The 25,820-nt window shown below is 35.3% G+C and overlaps 2 protein-coding genes across 2 annotated transcripts in view; both read right to left on the bottom strand.

Annotated features, from left to right (window-relative positions):
* Positions 1–7,122, bottom strand: part of LOC110109538 (casein kinase 1-like protein 2) — a 32,836-nt gene extending 25,714 nt beyond the window's left edge. The window contains exons 1-6 of the mRNA XM_028693804.1: positions 6,627–7,122; positions 6,486–6,526; positions 5,235–5,304; positions 5,010–5,158; positions 4,818–4,913; positions 4,658–4,728 (exon numbers count right to left, since the gene is read on the bottom strand). Coding sequence (XP_028549637.1) covers positions 4,658–4,728; positions 4,818–4,913; positions 5,010–5,158; positions 5,235–5,304; positions 6,486–6,526; positions 6,627–6,702 — 503 coding nt within the window. The 5' untranslated portion in view covers positions 6,703–7,122. The remainder of the gene's footprint in view (positions 1–4,657; positions 4,729–4,817; positions 4,914–5,009; positions 5,159–5,234; positions 5,305–6,485; positions 6,527–6,626) is intronic.
* Positions 7,123–17,640: 10,518 nt separating this feature from the next.
* On the bottom strand, positions 17,641–23,503 carry LOC110109528 (glycylpeptide N-tetradecanoyltransferase 1). Its single transcript, XM_020840627.2, has 2 exons — positions 21,983–23,503; positions 17,641–17,657 (listed from the first exon to the last, which is right to left on the bottom strand). The coding sequence occupies exon 1, from the start codon at positions 23,341–23,343 to the stop codon at positions 22,012–22,014; it is 1,332 nt and encodes a 443-aa protein (XP_020696286.1). The 5' UTR covers positions 23,344–23,503; the 3' UTR covers positions 17,641–17,657; positions 21,983–22,011.
* Positions 23,504–25,820: the final 2,317 nt, after the last annotated feature.

Genomic DNA, 25,820 nt, shown 5'->3' with positions numbered 1-25,820 from the left:
TCGATCAAAACTACTACCTCCCTCCCAAAGATCTTCCCCTTCACCTTCATCTTATGACTAGGATTGAATCCCATCACAGAATTGAGGGATACCTCGGCTACCTCCAACTGTGGATCAATCTGCTCCTCATCAGAATCATCACCCTCTTCAGGCGCCTCGTCTATATAGACGGTGAGAGCCCGAAGAGCGCGATCCTTGCATCTATGCCCTGGAACAAACTTCTCCTCACATCTGAAACAAAGGCCCTTGGCCCTCTTCTCCTGCATCTCCTCCTCAGTCAATTTCTTGAAACTTCCTGCAGTTCTAGTCACTCCGCTCTTCTCCTTTCCACTCTCTCTAGGGACACTAGGGCTTGGCCCTTTTGGAGCCAAGTAAGTGGTAGTGGTCCTGGTGGGACCTCCTGAGTGGTTGTTCCTCCAACTTCGAGCGTTGGTCTTCTGGTTCTCCACCAGCTGAGCCAACTCCATTGCCTCCCTCAGGTCTCTCGGTCTCATGACCTTCACAGCATCTCTAATTTCTGGCTTGAGCCCCTTCATGAAGTTTCCCCCCAACGTGCTGTTCGATAAGCCCTCCATGTCTCCCACCAGACTCTCAAATTTCTTTCTGTATTCCTCCACTGTTCCCTCCTGAGTGAGGGCATAGAACTGCTCGGAGATCTCCCATGGGCTGCTCCCCCTGAATCTCTCCCTGATAGCTTCCTTGAAGTCCCTCCAAGTCCTCACTGGATCCCACTTATCCATGTACTTGAACCAGGCAAAAGCCGCCCCTTCCAAGCACATACTAGCCGCCATCAATCTCTCCTCCTCCATCAGGCCATTCACTGCAAAATACCTCTCCACCTTGTGGATCCACTCATCCACATTCCCCTCTTCGAAAACTGGCATTTTCAGCTTTCTGGCCCTCGTGTCCACCCCGTATGCCCTATTCCCCCCATGGCCTCCTCTGTCCCAGGCAATGGGATCTTCCCAAGTTCCTCTCTCTCCATATCGGGGCTCATCATCTCTCCTCGGCCGTCGATAGCCATCTTCCCCTCGCGCTCCACCATGGTGGTTATGGATCCCCCATGGCCGGTCCACTGGGTCGGGCCTCCGACGTCGCCAATCATCTTCTCTTCCTTCCCGGAAGTCTCTCCTTCTGTCATGTTCTTCTCGCCTGATGGACTCCCGAGGTGGCATCCTCCCGTTGCTGTTAAGCAGTTCCACCTCCTCTTCCTCTTCTGGATTCACCTTCTCCTTACCCCTGCTTCCACTACCTTCTCCTCTTTCCTCCGCTGGCACAGCTCTTGCTTGCCCTTCCAACAACTTTTTCATCATCTCCTCCAATGCCATGAATTTCCCTTCCATATTCTCACTCAACGTCGCCATCTTCTCCTCCAGATCCGCCTTAAATTGACCCACTTCGGTCTCCAAGACTTCTACACGTTTAGATGCCATGGGAACCAAAAAATGGTCTCTGGATCCCTTCCGAAAGGCAAAAATCTGCAGCGAAACAGTGGAAAACAGCCCCCCACCATCCGGATCTTCGCTCTGATACCAATTTGATAGGTACCACTTGAATATTCCAAGTGATTCCTATCGGATCTTCGCCAAGACACAAATATTCCGCTGTTTTCAATAGAAAAACAGCCACCAATAGTGGAAAAACTGAGAAAATAGGGAGAGAACGTTGGAAAAACAATAGCAACAATTGTATTCCACTAGTAGACGATCAAACCCAAAGCAAGATACAATGTTCTTCAATTCGAGAGGAAGAACAACTCTCCCACAATCTCCGGCAACGCCAAGAGCCCAAGCAAGAAACCCTAGAACACAAAACTCTTTTCAAAAACAAAATGATAACCTAATTCCTCTCATAACTCCCTATTAATACAATCTAATACAAAATAAAAGCAAAAGGACTTCTCTACCCTTCCTTCTCCCTCCAAAAACACTTAAACCATGTTTGAATTTCAAGTGGACCCCACCCCAGCCCCCTTTCCTCCTTCCGCCTGGTCCCTGGCCCGTCTCCGCCGGGAGAAAACCCGGACCGGCTGGGCCAGTCTAGGTTGAGCCGGTCCATGCTGGACCGGCATAACAGAAGACTCAAATATCTTATCAAGTTCTAGCTTTAATCCTTTTTTTTTTTAAGCTTTAATCCTTATATGAAAATCTTCAAGTTATGGATTTCAGTTGGTAAATTTTCTCTAATCCATTCAAGGAATCTTTAGAAGTTTATTCAGTTCAAAGCACACACCTTTAAATGGCACACTTTTGAAACCCAATGTGAAATGTATGTCCTGAATTTCTCTTCAAGTAGCTGCTATCATCAAATTAACATGCGTTCAAGAAAGCATCAACTTACCAACCAGAGTGAACCATAGTGTCGAACTCTTAAAATGCAGATTATGTAGCTATAGGTATTTTGAAATACTGGGAACGACAGCTGATGAGTTGCTATATTTCAACTAATTATGTCATTTAACTGGTGACAACTGTAATACTTGTATACCCATGAACCATATAAGCAACGGGAGCAGCAAGACCATAAGTCATGTGCAAATTTATGGAGAGGAGTCAGAATTAGATATTATAACACATTTATGAAGAAATTTAAGGCAAATACTAATACAAGAAGGAATAACTAAACAAAAAACTATGAAACCAAATCTTTTAAATCATTAAAGCGCATTCAACAAAGAGATAGTAGTAAGGATTTAGTGAAGTGTATTAAGGATGCAGATCAAAAAGTACTTTTCTTAGAAAATGATATTCAACAAAGGTGGATGAAATATTTTGCTAAACGTTTTAATGAAAAATGTGAAAATACGATTGACTTTAGTGATCTTAGCACCCTAAATGAAAGTAAAGATATCTGTATTTATCGGCATATTAGTAAAACCGAAGTTAGAGAGGCTTTGAAGAAAATGAAATGGGAAAAGCTGTTGGACCTAATGATATTCCAATAGAGGTGTGGAAATGCTTAGAAGATGAAGGAATTTATTGGCTTACTAAACTTTTTTAATATTGTTTTAAAGACTAAAAAGATGTCAGATGAGATGAGATGAGAATGAGTGTTTTAATTCCTATTTTTAGCAATAAAGGTGATGCACAAGTTTGCGTAGATTATAGAGGAATTAAGTTAATTTGTCATACTTTAAAACTTTGGAAGCGAGTTATGGAGCGTAAGTTGTAGTGTGATACTAATGTTTCTCAAAATCAATTTGGATTCATGTCGGGTAGGTCTACTATGGAAGCCATTCATTTATTGAGAGGTTTGAAGGAACAATATAGAGAGAATAAGGAGGATCTACATATGATATTTATCGATTTAGAGAAAGGATATGATAAAGTTTCAAGAGAAGTGCTATGGAGAGTTCTTGAAAAGGAAGGAGTTAATAACGCTTATATTCAAATCAATAAAGATATGTATGCAGGAGCTATTACTTGTGTTCAAACACAAGGTAGTTTGACCAAGTATTTTCCTATTTCGGTTGGATTACATCAAGGATCAACCTTAAGCCCATATTTTTTTGCTTTAGTCATGGATGTTCTCACTAGACATTTGCAAGAGGGTGTACCTTGGTGTATGTTTTTTGTTGATGATATTCTTCTTGTTGATAAAACTAGAGAGGAAGTTGAAGGTAAACTTGAATTATGGAGGTCAAGTTTAGAGTCTAAAGGTTTTCACTTGAGTAGATCAAAAACTGAACATATGGAGTGTAATTTTAATAGTAATTGACCTAGCGATGAAATTGTGATTTTGGGCGACCAAGTCATTAATAAGAGTACATGTTCTAGATATCTTGGATCTATTGTTCAGAGTGATGGTGAAATAGATGGGGATATTATCAACAGAATTCAAGTTGGATGGTTGACGTGGAGGAATGCATCGAGCTTGTTGTGTGATAGAAAAGTCCCCCTCAAACTTAAGGGAAAATTCTATAAGATGGTGGTGAAACCTGCAATGCTTTATGGTGTCGAATGTTGGCCATTAAAAGAGAAGCATAACACTAAGTTAAGTGTTCTAGAGATGAGGATCTTCAGGTGGATGAGTGGCTTTACTCTTAGAGATAGGATACGAAATGAGCATATTCGTGAAAAGGTTGGTGTAGCACCAGTGGAAGATAAGATTAGAGAGAGTCACCTTAGATGGTTTGGCCACATAAAATGGCGGCCTTCCGATGACCCGGTTAGGAAAGTAAAGGTATTAGATTTGACTTATGTTAAGAATGGTAGAGGTAGACCTAAAAAGACTTGGTTAGAGAATATTAGAAATGATCTTTTCTTATTAGATTTAAACGAGAATTTGACTTTTGACAGGACATAATGAAGAAAAAGGATACATGTAGCCGACCCCACATAGTGGGAAAAAGGCTTGATGTTGTTGTTGTTGTAAACGCATTCAACATAACAAACTCAAACACTTATGTTCAACCGAAACAAACATCCTACCGATTTCTAGCTGATAACACTCCATAAGGAATGAAATAAATATATGCAAGCTAGACAAAAACAATTGCACTATATATCCAATGAAAACAAATCATTAGTGTCTACATAGATATCTGTAAAGTTCATTTAAAAACAAACGGCATATGAAGCCATGTAAATCACCACTTTTATTAATTATATGCATAAAAACATTTGCAAAACGTGTTTAAATATATTTAATTTCTTACCTGTACGGAATGTGCTGGTGAGTTGAAGAATCCCTGTACTTTTTAGCAAGACCAAAATCAATAATGTAAACCTAAATGAAATGCAGTTGAAAAAAGAAATGAGTGAGATAAATGACAAGTGCTGAATTAAGGAAATGTAGGAGGCCAACTTGTTAGGTACCTGATTAGCACGTCTACCCAAACCCATTAGAAAATTATCTGGTTTTATGTCTCGATGCAGAAAAGATTTTCCATGTACATATTCCACTCTATTGATCTAACAAAGTGTCAACAAGTACTATTAGAATAAGCCATCTTAAAAGCACCATAAAAGGAAAAAAAAAAGCATAGTAAGCATGTGGTAAATAAATACCATCTGATCTGCAAGCATAAGAACAGACTTCAAAGAAAGCTTTCTGCTACAGAAGTTAAAAAGGTCTTCAAGGCTTGGTCCCAATAAGTCCATCACAAGCACATTGTAGTCACCTTCTACACCAAACCATCTTACATTCGGAATTCCCGCTACCAAAATTAGATGAAAATTTCAGCACCATAGGACTCAAGCATCTAAAAGACAGATAGAAAACATAACACTTACTTCCTCCTTGCAAAATCCTATACAGTTTTGACTCATATAACAGTTGGGGATGCTTGGTCTTGACATTTTCCTGAGACAAAAAGATGTAAAATCCAATAATTTTGGCCACAACCAAAACTTAGATGATGACCATATCCTTTCAAAAGTATCGTTTAAAATTTTCCTAGTCAATCTTTCGCTAACCTAATTCAGTGAGGATAACTATCCAATAATGGTTATTTATTAATAATTGGAAGAACGAGTACTAAGTTCCCAATGCTAGAAGGAGAAAGGAGCATAGTTGATTTGCAATAGACCAATCATATTGCAGAAACACCTTTCAGTAATAAAGGTAAAATCACAGCTCTAACTTCCTTTCATTTTTCTCAAATTACTTAAGCTGGTTGAAGTTATGAGTGCATTTTTCTTCTTTCCTAAGTGCTAATTATGCTAATCACAAAAATGGCAACGCACATAAAAGTAAAATACACATTGCAAAGCAGTGATCAAAATGTCACAAGAAGATTCAGTTAGGAAACGAAGATAGTCATTATCTTCTGACTAAACTGGTTACAGAATATCAGAACAATGGCCTGAGAATATACTAAAGGAAGAGCCTGGCCAGCAAAAAATTTCTCAATTAACTGACACACCAGGATTCTAAACCTCCAGAACAAAAAAAAAATTCCTAACAAGATTCTGCCAGACATAAATTTTTTTAAAGAAGTATTATAATCATGGGAAACATATAAGGAAGAAGTGACCTGAATCCTTAAAGAAAATCACTAATAAGTTAGTATTCTTCAAAGAAACTTAAAGGGCATGTATTTTAAAAAAATAAAAATGCTTAAGGAAGCTGGGCTAACAGCATGCTTAAAATATATAGAAATGAAATTCAAGTTCTTGGCTGGCTAATAAACTCATTGAACCAGCCCCTTATACAGGATACGGCAGTTCTTATCAACGGAAATGGACTACAGCGCCTAGGAGATAAACGACATTATCAGCATTTTCATGCTCATAAAAACCTAATTTACAATTAATGGCTACCTATGCCTAGCCAACTGCTGCTTTGTCAAACAAATTATATAACAAAAGCTGCATAAAGTTCCACGAGCCAGGGAATGCATAAATTTTAAACAATGAAGGTTGAAATGGCTCTCCGTGCTTAATCTCATCCAACAGTGGAAGAAAATGTACATAAGACTAAGCAAGACAATAATACAAAACATTGCGAGCAGCCAAAATGTCATTTTGAACCAACCAACCCACCAGCTTAATAGCAACCTCTTCGTTCGTTTGCACATTAGTACCTGAAAGAAAGAAAAATGCCGCAGCAATCAAAAGGCCAGATAAAAACATAATTTCTCAAACATCATCTAACAGCATTTCAAAGAAGACAATTATAAATACCCAAGTAGATCTCCCCAAAAGAGCCGCTTCCGATCTTGCGGCCGAGGCGAAACTTGTTGGCTACACGAGGCTCCATCAGAAACCCCAATCTTCACCGCCAAATCCAAGCCTTAAGTCAACAGAGAAACTCCTCCCACGACGAAAAAGCTCTAGCCTTATCGTTTCTGACAATAAACCGAGAAAGCTAAGGTACGACCACTAGGATTCAGGTCACCAATCATCGTCCCAGTAAATCGTCCGTGGATTCGAATAGATTGGTCGATTAGCCGATAAACTAAACCAAAAGATGGGAGATCGAACAATCCGAGAATCGCGAAAGGGGGCAGATGCTTGCCCTATTTTCCGGGCTAGGGTTCGGCTCGAATAGAATGCCGAAGGAGGAGAGATATCGGGAGAAGATACATGGGCAAAGGAGGAGACGTTTGCCTTAAGCGAGCCAGCAATCTTGGAGCTGGGCTTTTGTTGCAAAACTTTACCCCCTTCGAAATGCACTGTTTCGTGCAAGGGACAAATCGATAAGAGGAAAGATTTTAACTACCTATCATTAAAATTTTGGGGCATTTATATTTATATATCACTTTATTTTATATTATTTATATATCTAATATTTAAAATATTAATTTTATATAATTATCACCTATAGAATAAATATAATGCATAGGAATGAAATATATGAGTGATACATTTAATATTAAATTAAATTTGTATATGGGTGATAGACATATAATATTAATATTTTGAGTGTTAGATATGTAAATAGCATGAAATAAAGGGATATGTATGTAAATCCCCTTAAAAAGTATCTCCTTTATACATTTAATATTTATATGATTATATATATGGCACTTAAATTTTTAAATTAAAAAATGGCTTTTATTTTAATCTCATCATTACACCACTCGATCCTATTGCCCTAATCATTATTCTCCTTCATACATCGCCCATTTCTTCATCCACATTTGCATATTATCTATGAAGTGAATCATCCATCACAACTTTTTCGTCAGTCCCATCGTTCTTTGCATACTATCTGTCATGACTTCCTTGTTGGTTTGTTAGGGCACATTCATTCTCATCGGATTCATGAATCTCATTCCCCTTTTTGTCTGTCTTTCACTCGATGCTGATCCATCTAGAGCAACTTGTTGCAACTTGCTCAAATCCTCGTTCGTGCATTGTCGTTCAGTTATTGTTAGTCCCAACAAAATTCCACAATGACTTCCTCTTCTTTTCAACATCCAGTAACATATACAAGGATTTCATGAGGGTGTTAACGGAAGTTAATATATTGATATATTGTGTAAATAGCGAAGTTTAAAGGTTAAATATGTAAATGATATAATTTTGAGTGCTACATATGCAAATCCTTCAAAGATTTTATGTTAGTACGTCATGCATTTCCTTTTCTCAAAATGATTTGTGTACCAATACTCATGGAGTCTTCATTGGTTAAGTGCATAGAGAATAAGGCTTCGTTTAAAAATTTTTGTACTAAAAAATTATGTTAGAACGTAGTAAGAATGTTGTTCCAAATGAAGCCTAAGTATTGAAAGAATATTTTTATTTTTTATTATGTCTTTCTTATTAAATGAATGATTATATCTACATAAATAATTGGCATTCACTTATATTTTATTAAATTGTTGATTGGTGTTAAATCGCTTAATGATATACATAATCTGCATTAAAAAAAAATTAGTTGTATGAATATCTATAATTTAAGTGATTGAAATGTGAATCTATATGAATTGTGGTGATAGATATTGAGAACTTCACTATAATCTTGAATAGAAGCTAGGCTATTGGTCATGGGTTTGAAGACATGCTTTGCACTTGTCGTCTAAGCTTGTTGAAGGATGTCTATTTTTGAGTATAAGCTCGTTTGTTTTTTATTATTCGAACGGGTGATAATAAGTCTTATGTCATGTGGTCTGCTAATTAACTAAGGTTTCAATAGGAACGGCTTTTTTACTACTTTTTAAAACAATTTTTTAGTTTAAAAATTAAAATTATTATACTAAACAGGTGTTTTAAAAAGTAGTAAAAAAATCATTCCAAATGAAGCCTAAATATATATTTTAGTGTTCATTATTTTGCAAAAACAATCAAAATGATAAAGGGAATCCATTATGCAAATAAAGAAATGATATACTTTAAAGATGTTCTTAAATGTTCAAGACTTTATGATTCAATTTAAGATCATGAAGACTCCAAATAACCTCAAGGATGATAAACACATGACAAATTGATTAAAATGATTCAAAAATTATTTTCAGACATACAAAATTCATCTATAATTTTATGTTATTTAATTAGGTTAATTTTTTTTATTTTTTTTCTTATTTTCTTATTTAATTATATATGTAAAGTATGCTTAATATTATTTTTTTATGTATTTTATGATTGTTTTTAATCACCAAATAAAGAAATTATTGTATAACATCAGTCAATATAACTACCAACCTCTAATCAATATATTGACCATATCTCTGACATATGCCTATATACTCTAATTGAAGAAGAAGATATATCTTGCAGCCACTTATTCTCATTTCATATAGTACATGTGGTGTAATTGTATAAAGGTTTATATGTAAATAAGATCTTAAGTTAGATAGCCACAAATCTAAAAAAATAAAATCAAATATTATCCAAAACTTTTAGGATTAAAGTGGTTTATAGAAATTAAACTCCGCACTTAATAACAGTCCACTTATAATGTGATGTCCCCTAATCTAAATGGAAAGAATTACATCTTTTTTATCTTTTAATTAATCTACCATAGCCGCTAATTTCATTTTATAACAATTCAACCATCAAAAGCATCAATATATACATTACTATTCAAAATCCATATAAAATAATAAAAAATTCAACTTATAATATTCATCTATTACGACCCTTCTAATTACAAAAAGATAAAACAAAATAGTAAAATATAAGATAATAACCAATCATGCAAATCTGACTCTGATCAATCTCACTCAGCTACTCCATTTCTAAATTTGAAATCAATTAAATTCACATAATGAGCTTACAAAGCCCAATAGATAATCAAAACTACCAAAGCTTCCAATGTAAGATAATAATATCAATATGCATACTCATCTCAATCAATATAAAATCAAAAATCATTGGTGTGAAATCAGTAATCAATATCAATATATCAGTAGAAATCAATATGATCAGTAAAACAAAAGTGTCTCAATAAGTGTAAGAATATGTCAATATATAAGGAAATCAACTGAAGTCTATAAAGTAATATAATGTGTCATACATGAAAACACATGTCGAGTATCTGTGAATGATATTCATACTTGTTAGGCTATATGTTAATTATGTGATTTTATTTGTTTTCAAAAAAGGATAAGAATCCTATGATATGAGACTCTGAATAAGACAAAAATACAATCATGCTTCTTTCCGCTGTTTATTAATAAGTTTTAGTTAAATTGTTAAAATGAAAGACATGTAATTTTTCAACTGGTATCAAAACAATACGCTAGTAAGAATATATGAACTAAGTGTCATACAAGATAAAATGTACGTCATGAGAGCCACATCTTGAACCTTGTATGAGACAAAGTGTTACGTGATGAGAGCCACCACTTGAACTTATAGGGCTCGCCTCTTGAATTATATATGCTTGGTAGATGATTCTGGGATAAGAATGCTGATGAGGACGTCGGTTACTTAAGTCGAGGAGAATGTGAAACCCTAAGTAAAAAGAAGCTAAACTCTTAAACATAGATATGCCTTTTGGTGTAATTGTTGGAAGTTCATTAAAAAATTATGTAGTTAAGCATGTTCATCCCGAAGTAATTCTGGGATAGATAATCAACTGAGAAGTTACACCAACAAGACAAAACTATGAGGCTCTTACGCCCAAGAGGATAATACTCTCTCTCTCTCTCTCTCTCTCTCTCTCTCTCTCTCTCTCCCTCCCCCCCCTCTCGTCTTTATCCTCTTTCCTCCCTTCCCCCCTCTCCCCCCCCCCCCCCCCCCCTTATTCAAGCATGAGCATGAATCCTTCACTATGCTCATCAAAGATACCAAAAATCTATTATTTCTCAAATCAAATCACCTTATTGGTCACCAATCCCTATGTCGATTTATAATTTTCTTGTGAGGATGTCTCTAACTTTTAATTTTCATTTCCCCAAAAAAAAAACTTTCATCTTTGGGGTTTCAATGTTCATTGTCAATCACCCAACAAAGAAATTCTTCATTATGACATTGGCCAGTTCACTCCAATTTCTGCCTCTACACCTCATTGAATGAAAGAAAAAACTATATGATGACTCAGGCTTCGTTTTAACGGTTTTTAAAGAAGTTTTTTTTTTTTACTTTTTTTTAATTTAAAATTTTTATACCAAAAAATTGCTTTAGAAAGTAAAAAAGAAAAAAAAATTCTCAAATGAAGCCTTAAATTATCCTCACTTTATAGATTTCTAAAACAGCTTTTCAATATCAAAATTTTTGGATTAGAAAGTTTTGTCCTAAAAAACTGCTTTTGAAAACATTAAGAAAGTCGTCCAAAAAAAAAAACTTAACTTTGGACATAATTTTAAATTTAGCAAAAAAAAAAATAGCAATCATGATTTTTTAAAAAACAAACCGACACCTAATCCAAAACTTTAAGAATAAAATAATTGACCCTCGCATTTAACAGGGACTTTGTAATCCCATGCCCATATGTTCCATCTTCATTTTCCTTCTATCTTCTTCTTCCACCGAAGCCATTGAGATTAGCCTTTTTTTGCACTAAAAATAATATTATGAACAATATTAATACTAAAAAAACACTAGCGCAGACCAACAATAACCAATTCTAGTTTTAAGCCCAATAACTTTTCATGAACTAAACTTAGAAAAATCTCCCAGAGACTTCTTATGCAGGCTCTATTTTAAAGCAACATAAGTAATTACCATTGGATAAGAAAATGAACGGCTTAATCATTGATTAGATCATTTGAAATTAATTATATTGCAATTTGCAAAGGTTAGTTCATCTGTCCATTTATTTGTGGGGCATAATGTTATTCCATTAATTAGGATAATATCAGGTGGGGACAATGTTTCTGTACATTTAAGTTATGTCTGAAATTATTTTCAAGAGGAGAAGGAAAGTGTCACAAAAATCCCTTTCAATGATCTATTGATTTTGCTTATAATTGATGGAGTGCTTGTGGTGGTGGGATAATTGGGGTCAGATGGAGGATTTAGGGTTTTGGGAAGGTTTGATGTGGGAAAATGGAAGCTGGTTGGATTACACCAAGAAGGGGGTGTAGTAGGCATTTATTTGATTCGTTGAAAAATGAATGTAATATATTTGAAATATTTTAGAGTTTGGATAAATGTAAAATAAATGCGGAGATTTACTTTTTTTTTGAAGTAAAATGAATGCAGTATGAAATACAAAGAAAGGGTGGTCAGTGGTGGTGGTGGCAGCGACGACGGCTGGCGATGGCGGTAGATGTGGCAACAGACAATAGGCAATGAAGTTTCAATATATTCGGAAATCACTCAAATCGGAGTAATGCGAAATACACTAAAAATGAACTAGAGAGTAAATTCCAAATAAATCAAAACTTTACACTGTATTTAATTTATTTCAAACTAAACATCAATATTCTATAAATCCTTGTATTTGGAATACTTTATATTCATTTTACTTGAAAGAAAACAGCCCGTTATGTAGGGCTGCAAACGAACCGAGCCGAGCCGAGCCGAGCCGAGTATGTGAGTGTTCATGTTTGGGTTTGTTTATCATTAGCTTGTTCAAGTTCAGTTCGTGTTTGATTCAAGCTTTATTGTTTGTGTTCATGTTTGGTTCGTTTAATTTAAGGGTGTTCATGTTTGATTCGTGTTCGGTTCAGGTTCGGTTTGTTTAATGCTTATCGAGCTTTAAACAAAGAAGTCTTAACAAGCTATGTTTGTGAACATATTTAACAAACAATCTATTGAACAAACAAACATTAAATTTGTTCATGAACATCCTAAACAAACAATCTAGCAAACATGTACAAATGTGAAATGTCTTTTGTTCAGAAAATTAAATTTATAATAAAAGCAGTTGTCAATTTAAAATAAAAATATGATTAATCTATATGGATATATTCTTAAATGAAGCTTACATGTTGCATTTATCTCCATTCAAGCTTTTATCGAGCTTAATGTCGAGCTTGTTCACGAACTTCAAATGATGTTGTCCGTGAACATAAATGAACCGAACACATTAATGTTCATGCTTGTTTATTTAAAGATCGAGTATTTAAAATATTGTTCAAATTTATTTGTTTAGTTAGTTAAACGATCACAACGAGTTTTACTCAAACCAAGCATCGAGTAGCTCGTCGAACGCTTGGTTCGCTTGCAGCCCTATCGTTACGCATACCTATCTCCCTAAAAACCAAATTCTTATTTCTTGTGCAAATACCGAGCTTCTGCATTGGTTTGTTGGTTTTCATGAATGCAACGCTGGATCTAAATATTGTTGCTCCTATTGCCGTTCTGAGTTTAAATGATCAATCTATTCTGTGTCCGTGCATTCAGTTTGCTCTTGATATGCAATCCTAAATTTATAGAAATAAGCTGCTATTTAGGAGTGATCTGTCACCAAAAATCGACTTGATCAATCATTAATCTCAAAACACATACAAGTTGAAAACTTTTGAAATTAAATTTGGTATGATCTGAACTCCGATTTCAACAAACTTATAGTTAAAATGAATATCTCAAAGAGACGAACCCAACGACATCAAAATCGGACTGCTCCGAGCCGGAATGGATCCAAATCAAAGGTCCAAAGCGTATTCAGAAGGTTCAAAGCATTAATTGAATGACGAAATAATACCCAAATATGACATACTTATAGTCGAATTGAGCGGCTCGGCGAGACGAATCCAACGAGCCCAAGATCGCTAAATTCTGACATCGTTAATTTAGCTGATACAAATTTTAAATGTTATTAACAAGTACCCATACTTAACCATGCCCAAATCAAATTTGTGTCATCGTATTCACCCTCCTACATCCAATTTGTCTCTTGACACTCATTCCAAAAAATGAAAGTTCTGAGGCTGTTGAGACTGAAATGATTCTGTAGAATTACACTATCTTGGCTAAACATTTCCACAGAATTTCAACATAAATATAAGAAATTACAAAAAACCGAGTTCTGAAGCTTACCAGCACTGCAAAGTAGCCCATAACAAGAATAATTTCAGACAATGCAAGGAAGCACCTTTTTTGTACTATAGATGTTTGCAAAGGGAAAAACAGGATATATAATGTTCAAATAAGCTTGCCAGCATTTACAGGTTTTAAGTTCGTATATGCAAAACATTTTGGGAATTAACAACGAGAGTGGAGCAAGAAATGTGGAAGATATAAGCCTCAACTCTATATGATGACATGAACAAGGTACTCTTCTCTGGTTATTTGCCTGCATCAATGGCATTTCTTGCTTTCGTGTGCCAAGACATGATTGTCAAGTTTATGCCACAACAACATTAGTTCAACAAGTTGAATCTTCTTCGGTTTGTGAAGGTGGAAGCTATTCTATTCAAAAATCCGTTGCCATTAAATGCTTTAATCATTTATACATTGAAGGAAGCAATGTGGGACTGTTAGGAAATAATTGAGATCTTAAGTGAAACCTAAGTGAAACCTAACGATCTTGACAAAAACAGCGAGAACGATCAACCAATCCAAAGGAAAAACAGAAAAAGCAATAGTTTTTATTGGAATAATCTTAAGAAAAACAACAAGATACAATTGATCCTCTATTCGAGAGGAGGATCTATCTCTCTCAAATCTCTAGACGCCGCTAGAGCCCAAAAACCTAAACCTAAGATATCTCAAGTTTCAGAAAAATTCAAGATGCCCTAACCCTAGGAAAACAAACTATTCAATGCATACAATAAAAAAGAAAATCTCTAAACAGTCTCTACATTCAAAATTCCCTCCTAACTCCCTAAAAAATCCTTCCTAAACAGCTCCATTGAAGTGGGCGGATCATTCGACACGTACAGGAGAGGTGGAACTTCCGCCTTTGTTCCACCTAGGCCGGTCCCGTATGAACTGGTGGAACAGGGACCTATTTCCAACTACTAAGAGTTCTCTCTATTCCGAGGTGCCTTAGTGCTTAAAGTGTCCTGCTGATTGTGAAAATCTTATTATACTACAAACCGCTACTCAATTTCTAAAATAGAACTGCTTTTACCGTTCATTCAATTCACAATATATGTTCAACAAATTATTAAATTTCTTCTCGTCATTTTTATGATATATCTATGTCAATATGATGTTAGTCCACAATAACCATGCACAACTGTACTCATATATATAAGATGCAAAAAGATATATTGAAGATATAGGCTTTGTTTGGAACGACTTTCTTCTTATTGCTTCTTAAAGCATCTTTTTAGTACAAAAATTACTAAAAAGCTGCTTTAAGAAGCATTAAGAAAGCCGTCTCAAACAAAACCATAATCAATTTATCAAGATGGAAAGCATTTCTGTTCCTTGAAATAAAAACTATGAGTAACGCTTGCAAGTAATATGCGCAGAATAAAGCTGTCTTCAATAAAAAGAATCTAGAAAATTTTTCTCCTACTTACTACAAATATTGAATTGACATTTACCAATATTTTTGGGAAACTTTGAAATGTTCTGTTGACTTTTACGATGTTGTTTGGTTGGAACTGTTAATAACATGTGCTTTTACAATGCAAGGCAAAGTAAATGTAGAGTACTATATGAGCTCAATTATTGAACAACAGTTGAAGTAAATGCACGAAATTATTTTTGCCAGGTTTGATCCTAAACAATATCGAAATCAAAGGAGGCCAATAGAAGTGTTGTGAACCAAAAGAGACAGGGAAGAATTTTTTAGGAGCTTGCCTTACAACACAATCTCTCACGACTTTTTATGGAAGACTAGTCCCTTTTGAATAATCTAATCAAATAATCCAGGCATGTAATGCCTCAATTAATTGCCTTACATCGTTCCAACAGATCAAATCTAATTAGGCATGAGATGCAAGACCAAATCCTGAAATAAAATTAACTAGGTAAGATGGAACAAACTTCACAGGGCTAGGAGATTATAATCCAATCCAACTTGATCACTACATTACTAGTGATGTAGAACAATTCAAAGTTAGAATTTCATAATGCATTTACTATGTGATATGTAGTATGCATTCATGCAAAAAAAAAAACATTAAGGATTCACAAATGACAAGTTATCAATTCCAACTGCTCCTTTTTAAATGAAAACAAAAAAAAATACTACAATTAAAACCAATTTGATAATGAAATTGTAGAAAATAAGATTTTTTGTGAGAAATTGGAAAGAAATTCAAGGAACAAATTTACTTCAGAAAAATCAAACCTCGCATAGTTAAAAAGAAGATGGCTTTCCTCAAAATCAAGTAATCAAACTTGTGCAACACTTAACAAAATCACACATACAATTTACACTCACAATATTGAACTAGAACGAGAAATTTTATTCAACCCAAGAATTTTAATTACATTCAACACACCACTCATAAATTCCTCATAACATAGATTTGCATATAATCAACCCCAAATGAAATTTAAATTAATTTTCAAAATAATTTTTAAATCCCTCAATCAATTAAACTCAATTTGAATATGAAATTATAAATCTTTTACATTATAAGTACAAGTCACACAATTCCTGCAAAAGACATCCAATTGCTCACCCATAAAAGACCTACAATGTGTCAATGATGCAAAAACACCACTTGATCAGCAGAAAGGTGGAAAATCCACGACAGAGAATACTCTAACTCCGAAGTCACACTGCCCACAACCCAAAACCCAACCTCTTTATTATTATTTTAACTTTGAAAGCAGATAAAGAAAACTAATCCCCTGATACTCAAAATGACATGAAGATATAGTATGGTTCACCATAATCTCCACAAACTTTTGTGAGAATTAAACTAAGCTAAATCAAGATTGAAATTATGCCAACCAAATAGACTAAACAAAAGCTAAGAAATAAAATACAATATTTCTCGGCCAATATAACCCATAACGGCAATCATCACTGTTATATCTTCAAAATTGAATAAATATACTATCAAAATACAATATTTGATAGCAGATAAGACAATAGATCAAAGATCATTTTTGCAACTCATAATCTGCATAGAAAAAAGATCTATTGTAAATTACAGACCATGCATACTAAAGCATGCTTAATTTAGGCAGATAGGAATGCCAACAAGTTGGAGACATCTCCCACGCTAAGAAAGCCATCCGAAGCAAAATAAATAGATAATGAGTTAGATCCCATAAGTAACATGATGGAACTTGAGTTGCAAAAAATTCGGAATCCAGGAAAAACAGCCCAAAAACAGTGGAAAAATGTAGGATTTCTTGGATTAAAACACTCACAAACACTTCGATTAATTAAATATCAAAAGACTTACAAGTTTCCACGGATACAATGCTCTCAATTCGAGAAAAGAAGCTTTCTCCCAAGCCCTAGAGAAGAAGAAAGCTAAAACAGCCACCATAACAAGATCCCTCTCAAACCAACCCTAACTACCCTTTAACCCTCACATGAAACCCCCCAAAATACCCTAATTACCCCTAGGGCAAACAAAACAAACTCTCACTTACATTTGGTGGCCCCCTTGGGCCCACCCGCCTCCTCCCTCTCCTTCGGCCGAACGCCCAGGCGGGCGATTTCTCCGCCTGTAAAAGGCGAGAACCGGCCCCTTGTGGGCCGGTGCGGATGGAGGATGGACCGGCCGGTCCGGTCCATCACAACACCATTCAAGCTATGTAACACCAAGCTTGATAAAATTCCATCTACCTCTCCAATGAAAGTTCCTCTTCTTTGTCACATAGCTTCATGGATTACATGAGTTCAACAATCTCCACTACAAATCTATCATGTTGATCGCACTAAATCAGATTTGGACGTCAACAATGATCACATTTCATCAAGATCAAGCATAAGCTAAACCTAAGTTGATAGCAAAGCTATGATATCAACCATAGTAAGAGGAGAACCAAAAAAAGAATCCATTTAGCGAGTTACTGTATTAAAACAACCACCTGTACTAAATTGAACTTTATCAAATTTCATTCAATTCTAGTCATAAAAAAATAGTTAGACTTCCATTCAACATTCTTAATGAGAATAAATATCAATGAACATCATTAAGGGGTTATTTGGTACAAAGATTTAAGCAAGATCTAGCCAAGATTTGAGATGAATCCTACCAATTAGTTTTTTGGGGAACTTATACCTTACTCTTATGTTAAATCTCATTCCAACTCCCGTTTTGAGAATAGCAGCATTTAGTTAATCCTCGCCCAACCATGATTTAACAAGATCTCACTCTCATCTCCGTCTCTCTCTTGCTCAACCTAGGCTCTCTTATGACTCACGATCTCTCTTCTCTATCGATGCATCTTAATGACAACCTCTCAATAAATCTCATCCGACATGAAGTCCTACTCCGCCTCTAACATCTCTCTCGACTTTAAATCTAACCACCATCTCAACTTCAAAGACACATCTCCTATCATGTAGTATTTTCTTCCACACCACATGAACTTCAATGAATACACATGAGTGGATTAATATCTTAATTAACAATATAAATTCTAATAAACTACTAATACATTCAAAATTCTATGTAATATGTTAATTATATTATAACTCACTATACTCAAGCTTAACACCAATTCTAGCATTTTTTTAAGTTCTCAGCTAAATTTCATATTCAATTAAATCATAAACCCTGAAATAAACAGCCAAATAGTTTATCAAAATTTAATCGAATTTAATAGCTATATACCAAACAATTTCCAAAATTTAACACCCTTAAGATTTACTAAATTTAGAATTATATGATTTTACTAAATCCTAATATAACACTGTCGTTGCCGGTCCCAAGTCCTGTATGAGAAAAGTGGAGGGTTGCGTTAGGTAGTCGACAGCCAGCGTAAAACTTGTCGAATAATCATGACATGAATCCTTTAAAAAATTGTGTCAATGTTAGGATGTCCCCTGGAAGCGACGCGTTATATGGCCTGAATACAATGACAAGTGTGCAAGGGCAGCTGCACCGACGTCCGGGTGCAGTGATAAATAGGAAAGGCAATGACAAATGTGGGCAAAGAAGCTAATCTATGAAACTAAAATTAAGATAAAAACTTAGAATATATGCTCACTTACAGGGAAATTAATAGAATTAATTGATACTATGATTCATAAGAAGATAAATATTATGTGCATTCAAAAAACTAAATGGGTTAGAGAGAAAGCTAAAGAGATTAATAATTTAGGATATAAACTATGGTATTCGGGTAGGCGTCGTATTAGAAATTATGTAGATGTCATCATAGATAAAAGTTTGAAGGATAATGTTATAAAAATTAACAGAATTGGAGATAGAATTATAGTTTTAAAGATTGTTGTTGATGTTAAGATTGTTAATATTATAAGTGTTTATGCTCCTCAAGTAGGTTTGGATATGAGTTCAAAATTAAAATTTTGGAATGAATTAGAAGAATTAATACAAAATATACCTAATGAACAAAGAGTTTTTATTAGAGGATATTTAAATGAACATGTTGGTAAAGAAGTAGATGATTTTAAAAGCATTCATAGTCGTAATGGGTTTGGAACGACAAATGAAGATGGTAAGACTATATTAGATTTTTTTTAACTTATGATTTCTTAATAGCTAATACATTATTTAAGAAAAGAGATGAACATCTTATCACTTATAAAAATGGATATAGCAAAACGCAGATTTATTTATTTTTATATAAGAAAATTAGATCGTTAAGATTGCAAAGATTGTAAAATTATTCTGAGTAAAAATTTATGTACCCAACTTCGATTATTAATTTTGGACTTTAAGATAAAGTGACAAAAAATAAAATAATAAAATAAAACGATTTTCTAAGATTATATGGGGGCATTTAAAGAATATTAATAAAAATATTTTTGAGAGTAAGATTTTAATTCTTAAGATTTTTTCTGTGCATGAGGATGCCAATATTATGTGGAAAAATTTGTCTTGTGATATTAAGAATATTGCAAAAGATGTTATTGAAGTTTCGAAGGAAAAAGCTCCTAATAGTAAAAATAGTTGGTAGTGAAATCCAAATATGCAAGAAAATATAAAAAATAATAAGATTTGTTATAAAAATTAGTTTAGATGTAAAAATTCTGATAATTGGGAAAACTATAAAGAGACTCGTAATGAATCTAAGAAAGCTATTTGCGATGCAAAGAGCTTAGCTTTTAATAATTTATATAATAGATAATATACTAAGGAGGGAGAAAGATATATGTATAAGTTAGCCAAACAAAAAAATAGTAGTAAGGATTTAGTTTAAGTGAAGTGTATTAAGGATGAAGATCAAAAAATATTTTTCTTAGAAGATGATATTCAACAAAGATGAATGAGATATTTTGCTAAACTTTTTAATGAAGAATGTGAAAATACGATTGACTTTAGTGATTTTATCACCCTAAATGGAAATAAATATTTTTATTTTTATCGGCGTATAAGTAAAACCGAAGTTATAGAGGCTTTAGAGAAAATGAAGTGTGGAAAAACTGTTGGACCTGATGATATTCTAATAGAGATGTGGAAATACTTAGGAGATGAAGGAATTTTTTGACTTACTAGACTTTTTAATATAGTTTTAAAAACTAAAAAGATGCCAAATCAGTGGAAAATGAGTGTGTTAATTCTTATTTTTAAGAATAAAGGTGATGCACAAGAGTATGAATTATAGAGGAATTAAGTTAATGTGTCATACTTTAAAACCATGGGAGCGAGTTATAGAGTGTAGGTTGCAGCATGATACAAATGTTTCTCAAAAGCAATTTGGATTCATGCCGGATAAGTCTACTATTGAAGTCATATATTTATTGAGAGGTTTGATGGAGAAATATAGAGAGAATAAGGAGGAACTACATATGATATTTATTGATTTAGAGAAAGCATATGATAAAGTTTCAAGAGAAGTGCTATGGAGAGTTCTTGAAAAGAAAGGAGTTAATAATGCTTATATTCAAATCATTAAAGATATGTATAGAGGAACTATTACTTGTGTTCAAACACAAGGTGGTTTGACCAAGTATTTTCCTATTTCGATTGGATTACATCAAGGATCAGCCTGAAATCCATATCTTTTTGTTTTAGTCATAGATGTTCTCACTAGACATTTGCAAAAGGATGTACCTTGGTGTATGCTTTTTACTGATGATATTCTTCTTGTTGATAAGACTAGAGAGGGAGTTGAAAGTAAACTTGAATTATGGAGGTCAACTTTAGAGTCTAAAGATTTTCGCTTGAGTAGATCTAAAACTGAATATATGGAGTGTAATTTTAGTAGTAATAGACCTAGTGAGGGGATTGTAACTTTGGGCGATCAAGTCATTAATAAGAGTACACGTTTTAGATATCTTAGATCTATTGTTCAGAGTGATGGTGAAATTGATGGGGATATTATCAACAGAATTCAAGTTGGATGGTTGAAGTGGAGGAATGCATCGAGCTTATTGTGCAATAGAAAAGTCCCCCTCAAACTTAAGGGAAAATTTTATAAGATGGTGGTGAGACCTGCAATGCTTTATGGTGTTGAATGTTGGCCATTAAAAGAGAAGCATAATATTAAGTTAAGTGTTGCAGAGATGAGGATGCTTAGGTGGATGAGTGGCTTGACCCTTAGAGATAGTATACGAAATGAGCATATATGTGAAAAGGTTGGAGTAGCTCCGGTGGAAGATAAGATTAGAGAGAGTCGCCTTAAATGGTTTGGTCACATTAAACGGAGGGCTTGAAAGTTGAGGTATTACATTTGACTTAGGTTAAGAAAGGTAGAGGTAGACCTAAAAATACTTTGCTAGAAAATATTAGAAATAGTTTTTCTTTATTAGATTTAAATGAGAATTTGATTTTTAACAGACCCAATGGAGAAAAAGGATTCATGTAGCCGACCCCACGTAGTGGGACAAAATCTTGATGTTGTTGTTGTTGTCCTAAATCCTAATATTAGCTAAACAATGTCTAAGGGTATGTAAAGGCATAAACAAACAATAAGAAGTTCAATATTAGATATTATGGCCAACAGATTATCATGATAAGCAGACAAAAATATTTTTACATCCTGCAAGTACTTAACCTATCAAATAACATAAAACATAACTAGAATAGTTAAGCCTCATAATTTCATAGAAAACTATCTTGACGCACAAAAAACAGGACAGAATGGCAAGAAATGCAGTGTTCATTGAAAACAAAACACGGCAAAAAAAAAATCAAGTAATAATTTACCATTAAAAACATGAGTTGCACGTCAGAGTCTACAAAAGAACTAGCCCAAGTTCAGAAGGCTTCAAAGCATGTTTAAGACGGTAATTGTACAGATAGTAGTGAAGCATCCCATCTCCTGGCCCAAACTTCAGGTCCTTCAGGAAGGACTCATTCTCCATAACATCCAATGCATTAAAGACATCATAACCCTTCTGCTTCGCAACGATGAGTGCATCATTCATCAGCTGCAAAAGAGGTGTCTTTGTAGCCACGTTGTAGAAAGAATATGCCGCCTTCAAGTTCGAGTAAGTTGCATTATTGAGTATTAAAGATGGAAGTGTATAAAAGCTACAGAAATCAGTGATTTCGTGACTATCAGGGCTCTCAACCAAAAAGCTATCCACCACATCCTCCCTTGGCAGTAGCCAGTGTTCAACGTCCTTCTCATCCAAATCTGGCGCAACTACAAACCTGGACAGGTAATCCCGGAGCAGCGCCGTTACCGCCGGCACATCACGGAACTCCATATTCCTAAACCCAGGGGTGGCTGGCAAAGGCGGAAGCTTGTAGAGCCGGATGGTACGGCTCATGGTCATCCTCGCGCCAAGACGGGAGAACCCCACATCAATGAGCTTCTTTGGGTTAAGGGACCGATGCCAATATTGGCATGTGGCTATTGGCGTCGGGAGGACAACGCCGGCCGTGTACGCCGCCTGCCACATATCCTCGCGATGGACACGGCGGGTGACCTCCTTGATGAGAACAGGGGCAAGCCGCTTGGATCTCAGCTTCTTGTGGACGCAGAGGAAGTTTACCTCTGCCATTCGCACCACCTCGTTTCCAGCACGAATCCTAGCAGGAACGCCGGTAATGAAAGCTACTAGCTTTTTGTTCGCCTTGACGCGAACACCAATGTGCCAAGCCTTGAAGTAGCCAGGAGGGCGGAGAGCCCAGCGAAGGAATTCCTTCGAGTAGTTAAAGCGAAACATGTTGTCATCGTCTTCAACGTAGTTGTTAGCAAGGAGGGTGTAGACCTCGGCGGCCGTGGCATCGTTGTCGACGTCGCAGGTAGACCACTCGTAGAGGGCAGGGAGGGTGTAGGTATCTGGTCTTACGTCCGATAAGGTGATCGGCTGCTCGATCGGGCCCTCGGGGAGCGAGGCGTCGCCGAGATCTTTGAATTGGCCGACCGGTTGGGTCTCCCAGAAGCGGTGCCGCTTGCTCACGGAGAGGGATTCTTGGATTTTGTGAGTGATGCTTTCGATTGACGCTGCGCCGTCGGCTTCTGTTGGGAGGGATCGCGTTGGGTTTGATGGACTGGCGGAGGGATCCTTGTCTTCATTGAGGGGCAGTGAGGGGGTATCATCATCGCCGAAGGCCATGTGATGTGAGGAACGAAGCTTGGATCTGAAGAGTGACGATGTTTTGCAGATTGTTGTCGTGAATGTGTACGAGGATTGGTGGTGGATCCAAACCAGAAAGGCCGCTGACGGAATTAACGATGACGGCGAGCGAGGGAAGGCGGATGAAGAAAAGAATGGTTTTGGCTTCTTCTTTTTTATTTTTTATTTTGGGAAACGTTTATTAATTTAAAAATAAATATAAATATTGTAAATTATAAAATTATATTTATTTAATCATATGAATTAAGAAATTAATCAATAAATATAATTACAATATTGATCATCTTAATATAAATAGAATTGATTCAGCATGAATTTCGATGCAAATCTTAATTAGCAACTTTCAAAATTAAATTCAAGATTATCAGCAGAATTCAAGTTGGATGGTTGAAGTGGAGGAATGCATCGGGCTTGTTATGTGATAGAAATGTACCCCTCAAACTTAAGGGAAAATTCTATAAGATGGTAGTGAGGCCTGCAATGCTTTATGGTGCCGAATGTTGGCCTTTAAAAGAGAAGCATAATACTAAGTTAAGTGTGGTAGAGATGAGGATGCTCAGGTGGATGAGTGGCTTTACCCTTAGAGATAGGATACGAAATGAGCATATACGTGAAAATGTTGGAGTAGCTCCAGTAGAAGATAAGATTAGAGAAAGTCGCCTTAAATGGTTTTGTCACATAAAACGGCGGCCTTGCGATGACCCGGTTAGGAGAGTAGAGGTATTAGATTTGATTTATGTTAAGAAAGGTAGGGGTAGACCTAAAAAGACTTAGTTAGAAAATATTAGGAATGACCTTTCTTTATTAGATTTAAACGAGAATTTGACTTTTAATAGGACACAATGGAGAAAAAGGATTCATGTAGCCGACCCCACGTAGTGGGATAAAGGCTTGTTGTTGTTGTTGTATTATTCGAACACCAATTTCAACAAATTTATAGTCACAAAGAACATCTTAGTGAGACGAACCCAACAACATCAAAATCAGTTCAATCCCAGATTAAATAGGCTTAAATCAAAGGTTCAAAGCATATTCAAAAGTTTTAAAGCATTAATTGAATGCCTAAATATGAAATGCTTTTTTCTTCTCATTTTGAGACCTCATTGCTAACTTTGGATGATCTAATTCATGATCATTAAGAGAGTGCCTAATAGTTGGGTTGTGTTAACTATCTTCAAAACTAAGTGATTTCAAATTTGATAGCCTTAAATAATGGACCCATAAACTCCTAATTGAAGTTATTTCTAGATTTTATTTTTGGCTTTTGATGAATCAAATGTCATTATTATATATATTTTTTATATGTAAAGGTAGTAATCTCATTTGATTATGGTGATTCACTCTCTTCCTTGTTGATTGATCCATTTCGAAGCATTAATTATCTTAGAATCATAGTTTTCCTTGATGTTAATCATGCCAAATCAAAACACTTGCATGTTTTTCTTTATTGAATGTAGCTATTAGAGATGTCATTAACTATGATTAAAAGTAGGGAGCCATTGTCCCTTTGGGAGGCCGATCAACCCAGATTCTCTTCTTAACTTGATTTGACATGAGTTAGATGATATAACTTTTTATGAGTATTTTACATCGGTTGAGACAAATTTTCTTTTACCATTGACTTTTTCCTTGATTATTACGGTCGGTGTTCGGATTCGTCCGGACACCTATCCAAATGTGCCACCTCACCAAAATACACTGGAACTGTGTATTCAAGTGATGTGGCGAGTCTGGATTAGGTGTCTGGGCATTCGGTTACCGGACGTAATAATTCGTCGTGCTTGTGTGAACTAGAGAAAACCCTGATAGCCACGAAATGTATCTCATAAATGCGATCGAGGTTAATTAAACCTGATCGAGTCTAATTCGACTTGAGCTCTATTTGGGCTCAACGAGGTTCAATTAATTAACTCGAAACTGCTCGAGAACAAACTAGAATAAAACGAGGTCAACACCGGGTTCAAATCCCCTCTACTACGTCTTAAGCCTATTCAGTGGGACAAAGCAAGTGTGAGCCCAATGTCGGTGGGTGGCCTCACTAGGTTCCGCCTATGAATTAGTTACGCCGCCAAGAGCTCCCTTTGGCGTGTCAACGGGTCGATACCCCCGTTAAAAAAGAAGAGCATTTAATTTATTAAAATAATTTAAAATATGTTTGAGGAAAAGATGGTCTTCTGAATTATCTCATCCATAAAAAAAAAAAAGAGCATCTAATTTATTAAAATAATATAAAATATGTTTGAGAAAAAGATGGTCTTCTGAATTATCTATCCATATATAAAATTCTTCATAAGAAGACTCTCTTCATATCTATAAACAACTATCTCCGAATTCAAATCACATAATATGTGGAGCAAAGTGATTCTATATATAATTTTTAAAATAATATTTTAATAAATTTAAGCAAATTCTTAAAACACTCTGTCACATATGTTAGATTATGTCATTTAATTTGA

This window comes from Dendrobium catenatum, unplaced genomic scaffold, assembly GCF_001605985.2.
Source record: "Dendrobium catenatum unplaced genomic scaffold, ASM160598v2 fragScaff_scaffold_370, whole genome shotgun sequence".
Lineage (NCBI taxonomy): Eukaryota > Viridiplantae > Streptophyta > Magnoliopsida > Asparagales > Orchidaceae > Dendrobium > Dendrobium catenatum.
Note: the sequence above shows the minus strand (reverse complement) of the source record. Positions and strands in the feature narration are given on the sequence as shown.

Coding starts and splice junctions, on each gene's coding strand:
- LOC110109528 (XM_020840627.2), bottom strand. CDS start 23,343: ATGGCCTTCGGCGATGATGATACCCCCTCACTGCCCCTCAATGAAGAC.